We start from the raw sequence: 10,948 nt of genomic DNA on the forward strand, positions 1-10,948 counted from the left end.
TTGTTGTTGTTATGTGCCGTCAAGTCAGCCCTGACTCATAGCGACCCCTCCTTGGGTTTCCGAGGCAGTATCACTACGGAAGTAGGATTGCCCAACCATATATATATATAGACAGCCTTTAAAAGATCAGCTAGGAATATCCCAATAGTCAATAAGGACACTATAATAATCTAGAAAATGTGTAGCACTTGAGAGTGTGCAAAGTGTTATTTGCTCCTCTAATAATTTTATAACATTAGTTTGTAATAAATGTGACAGACATTATCTTTAATTTGCAGATGATGGTGCCCAGATCAAATGACTTGCCTGAAAACATGAACAATACTATGCCCTTATTATAAGTGAAAACAATTTTATATGATAAAGAACTGTTTGGAGTAATATATGATAGTTTGGTTCACACCAGGCTATTCTAAAGAGATTGGGTACATTCAGGGTGGTAAGGTCATAGAACAAGCTATTCTGTGTTGTTATGTGCCGTCGAGTTGGACCTGGCTCATAGCAACCCCTCCTTAGGTTTCCGAGGCGGTATCTCTACGGAATTAGATTGCTCAACCTTCTTTCAGAGGAGTGGCTGGGGTATTTGAACCCCCAGCCTTCTGGTTAGCAGTCAGGTGCCTTAGGTACTATGCTACCAGAGCTCCCAGCTATTCTGTAGAGGTACCAATTTATAAAACACTGATCTGAACCTTATTTTTACTGTCCATTTTCCACATTATTTCCATCAATAGTTCATGATCTCATTACATACAGTCATTTTAACCTGGGGAAAAGAAAGGGAAAGGCTAGTGCAGTTTGATGAAGTACTACCTTACAGATTTTGAAACTTACACAGTTAAAAATCACTGCTTTAAATCTTACTAGTCTGCTTTTCACCAGCCTCAAGTTATCTTGGTTCTTTCAACTTTATTTACAAGTAAATGACTTTTTCCACTTTTCTTAGGAATCAAATTTTGTGTTTTTTTCCCCCACACTCATTTCATTGGTTATATCACTGTCATTTATTAAATTATCTTGAGTTAGCAACAGAAAGTAGTATATGCTCTCTTTGGCTTTAGTTCATCTCATTGTTTTAAATTCTGAATTTTTATTATAGACTGAATTTTTATTACAGATTATTATTACAGTCAGTCCCTTCCTTACCCACAGATATGTAGCTTAAGATGAAGATTTGAGTTCAGACATACCCCAGTTCTAATCTTATTTCTGCCATTTATTAGTTGAATGAGTTTATATATGTTGTTTATGCCCTCCAAGACTTAGTTTCCCCATCAGGAAAATGAAAATAACATTACCTATTTGCACAGTTACTGTATGGGTTTGTAAAGCATTTGTGTGGAGACTAGACTCAAAAGGAAACCTCATAGTCAGACCCGGAGGACCTGCTTTTATGTATTCTTCCTATTCTAGAGCCTGGAACTGTATCGTCTCAGTATCTTATGACTCCTCTGAGGTTGGGAGCTGTTAATGACAGAACAACAGCAACAACAAAAAATTATCTAAAAATTGGAAAACTTCCATTTTTTAGATTTGCTCAAGTATTTATGGTGTAAATACCTATTAACTGTCAGACTGTGCTAGGCTCTAGGTTTTCTACCAGAATGAAGACAGTTTTAACTCTCAACAAGCATAGCCTAGAGGGGACTATAGATAAATTAACAGAGAATTAATTACAGTGAGATATGTGCTATGTTAGGGCTAAGTACAAAGAGGGTATTTAAGTGACATACCTAATCCAGGCTTTGGGTTGGAGGTCAGGGGTGGGGTGCTCAGAGAAGGCTTGATTTCAGTGTTTGAATTATCCTACTATTACAATCTGGTCATATATTAAATTAAAGATTACCAATATCATGAAGTAATCTTAGCACAGAGATGGTAGCAGTACATTCATGTAGTTAGCTATTGCTTATTGACATTGTACTTGATGCAGTAGTGTTCTCTGGGAACGCTGCAATAAAGAAAAACTGGTCCCAGTTCTCTGGAGCTCAGGTGTGCTATCTAGGGAGGCCCACACTTTTAAATCAGTAGTTACAAAAGAAAACTATACTGTGTACTATAATGACTATACCATACTATAACGACAATATGTGTGAGAAGTGCTCACGCCCCACTGTGTTTGTGTAGCCTGATGCTTTCATTTTGTGCCTTTCTCTCAGGCTTGCCTTACCCTAGCCATTTCTGCCCTGTCCCTGGCTGCTATGATGCACATTTGTTTTGGAGAGGTATGACAGTGGGTGGAGGTGGTAGTTAGGATGAAGGAACATGAAGAGCTCTGACACAGGAGAGAGAGACAGTTCTGGTTAGAAGTTCAGAATTTAAATCCTAATAGTCTTGATTTATATATTTTACCTATTTTTATATAGTCATTTTCATGTATGCACTACTCTTCTGATGCTGCTGATTAATTTAAAAACAAAACAAAAAAAAGAACATTGACATCATTCTATTAAGAGTGCCAGCAAATATCCAAACAATATGTATATAGCTTAGGAGCCCTGGTGGCACAGTGGTTAAGCACTTGGCTGTCAACAAAATGGTGGGGAATTTGAATCCACCAGCTACTCCACAGCAGAAAGTTGTGACAGTTTGGGTCCATGAAGATTGTAGCCTTGGAAATCACACCCATGTTGACTCAAGTTTTAAAAATTCAGGTCCTTCTTTCCGAGGAGTGGCTGTCAATCACCATTAGCCAGATATTATTAATAGTAAGGATTCAACTCAGGTACTTTCAAACCTGTGGTTACTCCCTAACTCGCCGAGGTATGTGTTTAAATATAAATAAAAGGGGAAATACTACATAAAAAGGTCATTTGTACTTTATTCTTCCAAGAGGTTATCTTCAGATACCAATGAAAATGCAGTGAAGTCAAGTGAAGAGCCACTCCTGAGAAAGAGTTCTCGCCGGTTTGTCATCTTTCCCATCCAGTACCCCGATATTTGGAAGATGTATAAACAGGCACAGGCATCCTTCTGGACAGCAGAAGAGGTAAGAGATGTCACAGTTATTAGTGTTCTGTTGTGCTGTGTTGATATCCTCTATCAGAGGATATTGAACAATGTTAACTTATATTAAGTTTAAATTATATAATATATATTGCATAAGCTAAGTTGTTTAAGATAAGGTTTGGAATTACTGAGACAAAATATAATGTTCTTCAGTGTTTTGTGTTTAGATTGCTTTCTATAAACAGGTGTCTTGCTGCAAAAATGACATCTCATTCTGTCAGCTTTTCATTGCTAATGTATCTTATAACATTTTCTATTTTTAAGTATACTTTTGGTTTGCTGTGGCCATATAAGGCTAATCTTTACTTACTGCCAGCAGGATAGCTATAGCCGAAAACAGTGAAAGCCTTGGCAATAGTGCTTCCTTACGTGGGAGAGACTTACCTAATTGTGCAGAAAGAGCTTGTCACATAGAAAGTTTGACCTCTCAGGCAGGCGGTGAGCGTACTCATTTGCGACATTCCTGAGCCTGCCAGGCTGAATTTACAGTGCTCCTCCCAGTCTGGCCCTACTCTCAGCCACATCACATCTGGCACAGCTATCCCTAACAGAAAGACAACTGTATAAAGCTTTCTGTTAATGTGGCATTTTCCACCTACAAAATGAGTTGAAGACATCAAATTAGAGAATACTTGCTTGTTTGGATAGGACAGCTGGTCATGCAAGTGATTACACTATAGTCTCACTGAACCAGGGCTTCAATCCAGTTTAAACTGATTCAGACATGGCTTATGAAGCGAAATCAGAACAGACCTGAATTTTTAAAATTTGAGTGAAGCAGAGGGATAACTAGAATAGGAAAAATTATGGGTCGAAGAACTGGAATGGAGACTTGGAAGAAGCATTGTGAACCCTTTCAGAAACGTGATCTGGGAGAAGTGATTTTTGCCAGGACAGTGGAGAGCAACACCCATTCAAAGGGACATGGGCAGCTGTCATCTTTGAGCGGAGCACTGCTTCCTCTGATTCTGCCGAGCAAGAGATTTGGTTGCTGTGCAATGCACACGCTGCTCTTATTTTCTGAGTTGGAGATGAAGTTTCTAGTAGTGTGTCAAACCTGTTATTTTCCCCATTTCTGTTGTTGTTCCAGTTCACGTACATTTTTCAAATTTGGGTTCATTCCAGTTTTTCTTTATTGGCTATGACTGAATTGGGCAGAACCAGTTCAAAGCCCTGCACTGAATACATACTCAGTCTTCATCTTTGAACATGATGGGTGATACCTGCATAGGTATTACTTGCTCTGTGTGATGATGCTGTGTGTGCAGAGTAGAACTGCTCCATAGGATTTTCAAGGCTGTGTGTGACCTTTTGGAAGCAGATCACCAAGTATGTCTTTCAGGGCATCTCTGGGTGGGTCTGAACTGTCAACCTTTGGCTAACAGTCCAGCACTTAACCGTTTGTACCTCCCAGGGATATATGTGTGTCTCTATCTACTGCTAGAGAGATTGGTTCTATATGTGTAAACACACACTGTTAAGAATGCAGGCTCTCGAACCAGAATGCCTAGGTATAAATCCTGGGTCTACTCGTTACTAGCTGTGGACATGGGAAAGCTGCTAAACTGCTCTGTTTCCTCATAGGTAAATTGGGCTGATAGTTCCGAGGTCATTGGATTGCTGTGGAGACTAATGAGATACTTAGAATGGTACCTTGTGCTCAGTACCAAACCAAACCAAATTCACTGCTATTGGGTCAATTCCAGCTCATGGTGACCTGATAGGACAGAGGAGAACTACCCCATAAAGTTTCCAAGGCTGTAAATCTTTATGGAAGCAGACTCCCTCATCTTTGTCCCACGGAACAGCTAGTGGGTTCAAACTGCTGACCTTTTAGATAGCAGCCAAATGCTTTAACCACTGTGCCACTAGAGCTCCTCATACTCAGTAAGCACTAATTAAATATAAGTTACTATTTTATACATACAATGGGGGAGATTTGAACTAGAAATCATGGAAGTCACCAAGTTTTTGAAAATTCTGTTAAGTTTTACCTACTTACCCATCTTTATTATATTATTATATTGTCAGTATGTTTGTTATACTGTAGTTGTATAGAGCAACAACAGAAAAAGACCTAATATTTTCAGACTGGCCCATGTTTAGCACACCTGACTGCCCTTAACTGTCTGTGATTTTTAGAAAGTTCTTTGTTAGATATGGTTAAGAGAACAAATGGTTACGTGAACAGATGGAATACCAAAAAAACCAAACCAAACTCACTGCCGTCAAGTCGGATCCAACTCATAGTGACCCCTCCTTGGGTTTCTGAGGTAGTATCACTATGGAAGTGGATTGCCCAACCTTCCTTCCAAGGAATGACTGGTGGGTTTGAACCGCCAGCCTTCTGGTTAGCAGTCACATGCCTTAGGCACTACACCACCAGAGCTCCTAAATGGAGTACAGAGGTAGCCTTTTCAGTCATCAGTTAAAAAAAGTATTTCTGATATTTTGATTTCTTGAATTTCACATGGAAATTATTTGCATCATTTGGCAAATATACTATTCTGTAACTAAGAAATGCTAATTTTTAAAAATTAAGATACACAAGTTGGTACATATTTTGTAGGCAGCTTATAGCAATGATAAAATACACATTTTGAAGGAAAATAAACTCTTAGGTCCAAATATTTTTCATTTAAACAAATTACATGCTTTACTGTTTAATCAGCTTTAGACTCCTTTATGTTATCAATGGTTTAGTTTAGTTCCCAAGTATGACCAATCATCAGAAACCCTGATTCACAAGGCACAAGGTCTGAGAAATAGTTTTTAAAGTCACCTGGAAGGTTTTTATAATCAGCTGGTTTGGAATCAGCATATTTTGGTGGTGAAATTGAGAAAATTTACTCAGATGAGATAGAGATGGGCAGGGAATTTTAGGTTTCAGTTGGTAGGATTATAATTCTAAATGACACTCAAAAATTAAAGAAGTGGTTTTTAATGAGAAGAGTAGACTCCTGAGCAGAATCTCTAAAAGTGAAATGAAGAATGACCAATATAGTATGAATACAGTTTAAGGGACCTTTTGAAACTGAGTGGTCAAAGGGATAAGTTAAAAGTATAGTAATTAAGAATAAGCATATCATAATTCTAATGTTTAGTATCAGGAGTATAATACATGAAAATGTCCTGAGTTGAGGTCTTAATTGAGCAGAACCTGAGTTTTAGCTGACATATATTAAAAGATGTGTACAGGTAGTGTCCCCTCTAAGTCCCATTTTGTCTCTAACACTTAGCGCAGTGTCTGGCATATAGGAGATACTCAGTAAATGTTTAAGTTAGTGGGAAAAGGATTTTAGAAAAGAACACTTAAATGATTAAAAGGAAGGAGCATTTGTCCTTTTTGAAAGGCCAAAGAGGTGGGGGCTATGTTAGCATAAATAGAAGAACAAAGGACAGTTGCTTATTTCAAATGTTTGCAAGGGTATCGTGAAACATACAGAGATTTTCTTGAGACAAAGTGATACCCACAAGCACATTTAAACACAATTTTTAAATTGTAGATTTCACCAAACTCTACTGAGTGCATCTTTCTCTTAAGTCCAAGGATATATTTTTAAAATATTTCTGTACGCAGAGAAAGCCATGCCTACAAACAACTTTAAAACCCAGGTGATTACCTGCCAACATTACTTCTAGGTGTAAAAGTAGATTAGTGGACAGTTACAGTAGTAGCTATAATTGATTAACAGGTGTTTGTCTACTATTAATTGTACTACTACCCTGGGTAGTAGTTAACAGACTAGACTACTAAGCAAAAGGTTGAAAATTCGAGTCCACCCAAGGGCACCTTGGAAAAAAGGCCTGGCACATTATTTCTGAAAAATTAGCCATTGGAAGCCCTATGGAATTTACTACTACTCTGTGTCTTCTCTGAAATACATGGGTCACTCTGAGTTGACATCAACTCAACAGCACCTGGAACCAGATTATCTAACAATATGGTAAATATTATATAAAACATAGATTTTATTCTTATATCATTAAGTTTAAATGTTACTTTTAATATTTTTAAAGTACACCTTGGTCAGTCTTTGTCTCAGTTAACCAAGAAATCAGATTCCTTCATGTTGTTTCTGGCTTTTTTACTTCTTTATAATGTAAACATTTTCCTTTTTCATATTTTACCAGTAATGAGATGATCCTCCTTAACTCTGGGGTGAAAGTTAGTTTTCCAAATCCTTTAGGAAAAATTTAACTCCAAGTTCAAATTTTTGAAAACTTTTTATTTCAGGTTGACTTATCTAAGGATCTCCCTCACTGGAACAAGCTTAAATCAGACGAGAAGTATTTTATCTCTCACATCTTAGCCTTTTTTGCAGCCAGTGATGGAATTGTAAATGAAAACTTGGTAAGATTTTTGTTTTATTTTACTTTTGTTCTCATTCAGTAGTTAAATGATGATAACAGCAGAATTAGACTGAGTCTGCATAAAGATGTCTAAGAAATGAATCAGATGATGGTTAACTCTTGAAAATGTTTTTCTGATGAAGTGTCAGAGGAAAAGATATATTTCTGTCAGTTGAGCAGCAAAATATGAAATCAAGCATATATTATACCGATCAAAACTATTTCTGTGGAATAAATGTGAGTTTGATTTTGACTCCTAGCTAATTGAGAACCTGCACCTTAGTAACCCTTCCTGAGCTCTGTAATGGAGCACTGGGTTCTGGCTCCCCATTTTTAAACTTGAATTATGATTGATCGGGGGCATGCTTTCTTTCTTTTTTTCCCCAATGTTACGAGATTTATGAAAGAAGTAACAAATTACAACTCAGGCACAGGAAAGACTCCGGATACAGTTCTTTGGGGCATGCTTTCTTTTTAAAGAGAATAGAAAGATAAAACCTTTCATCATGAACTAGACAGATGATTGATCTGTCTAATGTCAGGAAAAAGTGACTTAAGGTCAGTTCTATAAAGCATAATAATTATTTGTGGTAGAAGTGCTAAGTTTTGGTTTTGGTGCTAAAACATATTTGGCTTATGCTAAAGGGGTAAGGAGGCAGCATCTTCTGACCTCTCTAACTACACAAGAGGAGGACATAATCACCGTCAGCGGCGCAAAGCCTGCTCTTACGAGGCCAGACATGCCGCCACCCCCTAGCCTTTTACTAACCTTGATACCAACCATTCCTCCAGAGGCATCCACCACCTCTCTTCTGGGTTCACTAATTAGCTGCAGTGGCCACACAGAACTCACAAATTATGGGGTTTGTTAGGGAAGCAACAGGCTACAATTCAAGTTCAGGAATGCGCTCAGTCTCTCCCAGCTGGCCGTCTCACTCAGCAGCCAGCAGTCTCTCTCATTCTCTCTCAGTAGCACATCTCTCTCTCAGCACGTGTTTCTCACGTCTCCCTCTCAGCACCACCTGTCTCTCACATCTCTCAGCAGCATGTATCTCTCATGTCTCAGCACGTGTCTTTCGTGTCTCTCAGCAGTGTTTGTTTCTCATGTCTGTCTCTGAGCAGGTACGTCTCTCTCAGCAGCATGTCTCTCAGCCGGCAGTGAGAGATTCCTTCTGCCTCTAGGAGGGCTCCTTTTTAGCCTGGCAGAGTGGCCAAACTAACCAATTCCAACATCAGAATTCTGTATACCTGAGAGAAAGCGAACTTCTTAAGAAGATTACTTTGTGTTGCTCCAGGTGGATAACTTCAACAGGCAGCTACTCAGCTACTCACAGCAAAGTGGGAGTTACAAATACTGTGGCTAGAAAAGCCATATCATGTAATTTATTACAGCAGCTTATAAGCAGTATTTCTACATAATTGCTTAAGAATACATTTTGCAACTAATTGATTGTTGAGGGCCGATGGATAAACAGTACTGCTTAAAATAACCCATAAGGTCCTTTTGACCTGTTTGTGGTGTGACAGGCAATTTTTAAGTGATAATTCTGATGCCCAGATTCTGAATAAAAAAAATAACCAAACCCACTGCCATTGAGTCAATTCCAACTCATAGTGCCCTATAGAACAGAGTAGAACTGGCCCATAAGGTTTTCAAGGCTGTGTATGTTTATAGAAGCAGATTGCCTCATCATTATTCCATGGAGTGGCTGGTAGGTTCCAGTTGCCAACCTTTTGGTTAGCAGCTGAATGCTTTAACCATTACTTCACCAGACCTCCTTTTAGATTCTGAATACAAAACAAAACAAACTCACTGCCATCGAGTCGATTCCGACTCATAGTGACCCCCTTTGGGTTTCTGAGGCAGTAAATCTTTATGGAAGTAGATTGCCAAGTCTTCCCTCTGTGGAGTGGCTGGTGGGTTTGAACCACCAACCTTTTGGTTAGTAGTCAAATGCCTTAATCACTACGCCACCAGAGTTCCATTTTAGATTCTGAGTAGCAATGTTTAATCCAGTGTTTCAGAGAACCCACAGAATTGGATACATCTGTTTTTCCCTTATTTTCATAGGTGGAGCGCTTTAGTCAGGAGGTACAGGTTCCAGAGGCTCGCTGTTTCTATGGCTTTCAAATTCTCATCGAGAATATTCACTCAGAGATGTACAGTTTGCTAATAGACACTTACATCAGAGATCCCAAGAAAAGGTAATACTGCTGGGATTTTATAAACAAAGATTTGTCTTATAGCTTGATTATATTAAGAGCAGAATGTATTCCCAAACTAAAAGTTTAGAAAAGATTATTCAGATACGTGTGGTTAGAAGTATGCTGTTTCTTTACCAAAAAACTTGTAAAGAACCAGTTAGTCTGTAAATATTGTATCTTAAAAAAAAAAAAAGCCTGTTGATTAGCACATTCTGTGTAGAAATAGAATATTTGAACTTAGTTTTTTATTGGACCAGGTCCAAACCACTGATTTGAGTTTTGCTTTCATTTCTATATTTTATGGACATGGAAAAATATAGAAATACTGCAGATCTACTAGCATACCATAAAGTTGCAATTATTGTCTCTGATTAAACTATGAAAATTTAATCTGATTAAAGAAAAACAGGTGAATAACTTTGCCATTGTTTTGTTTTTACAGGGAATTTTTATTTAATGCAATTGAAACAATGCCATATGTTAAGAAAAAAGCAGATTGGGCTTTGAGATGGATAGCAGATAGAAAATCTACTTTTGGTATGTAGCTTTAATTCATATGTGATACCCTTTGCCTCAGGTGATACGATACTGTTTTACATGGCATGAGTATCTACTACGGATCAAAGTCCTGGCCTGGAACAGGCATACAAATGTCTCCAAATGCCCTTTAATAGAATCATTACTCCTATAATGAATTAGAAGCATGTAAAATAATCTACAGCTATTACTTATTTTTAATAAGATGGAAGGTTAATATGCCGGTATATAATTATAGGTAAATAAGAGTCAGTCACATAAAATCTGAAAAGAGTATTATAGCCATCCACAGTTTGTAACTGCTTCCCAAATGTTTGTTTAGGATTTTAATGAAATCAAAGTCTTAGCATTTTTCAGGGAACAAATACCTAGTTTCTGAAAAACTAAATAGTAGTGTAGCCTAGTCAGGGTAAGAAACAGTTTGCCATAACAGGCTTCTTTTTCATAGATAAGTTAAATGCACACATCCTTCTGGATGAGTTGGGATCCAATATTTTTTTAAAAAAGCATCTTTAACATTGTATCTTACATATAGTCCTTTCTCAATAAGTGTTTATTAAATTTAATGAAAATATTCAGGAATTTTATTTGAATAGCTCTTAACTCATCCCATTATCTGTTTTGTAATTGGTGGTCTTTACCTGATTTTATTCATTATGTGGGGAAGCAGGCCTCAAAATTTTTGGTCTCAGGACTCTTTATACCAATATTCAGGACTACAAAGAGTTTTTATTTATATGGGTTTTATCTATTGATATTTCTATATTGATATTTCTGTATTGGGAGCTCTGGTAGCGTAGTGCCTAAGGCACTTGACTGCTAACCAGAAGGCTGGCGGTTCAAACCC

The 10,948-nt window shown here is 37.7% G+C and overlaps 1 protein-coding gene across 1 annotated transcript in view; it reads left to right on the top strand.

Moving 5' to 3' along the window:
* Positions 1 to 10,948, top strand: part of RRM2B (ribonucleotide reductase regulatory TP53 inducible subunit M2B) — a gene marked incomplete at its 5' end in the record, with an annotated part of 32,171 nt that overhangs the window by 893 nt on the left and 20,330 nt on the right. The window contains 4 exons of the mRNA XM_042783635.1: positions 2,831 to 2,986; positions 7,244 to 7,360; positions 9,431 to 9,564; positions 10,007 to 10,101. Of these exons, the coding sequence (XP_042639569.1) occupies positions 2,831 to 2,986; positions 7,244 to 7,360; positions 9,431 to 9,564; positions 10,007 to 10,101 (502 nt within the window). The remainder of the gene's footprint in view (positions 1 to 2,830; positions 2,987 to 7,243; positions 7,361 to 9,430; positions 9,565 to 10,006; positions 10,102 to 10,948) is intronic.

This window comes from Orycteropus afer, unplaced genomic scaffold (assembly GCF_000298275.1).
Source record: "Orycteropus afer afer isolate SDZICR_OR568_19922 unplaced genomic scaffold, OryAfe1.0 scaffold00021, whole genome shotgun sequence".
In the NCBI taxonomy this organism is placed as follows: Eukaryota; Metazoa; Chordata; class Mammalia; order Tubulidentata; family Orycteropodidae; genus Orycteropus; species Orycteropus afer.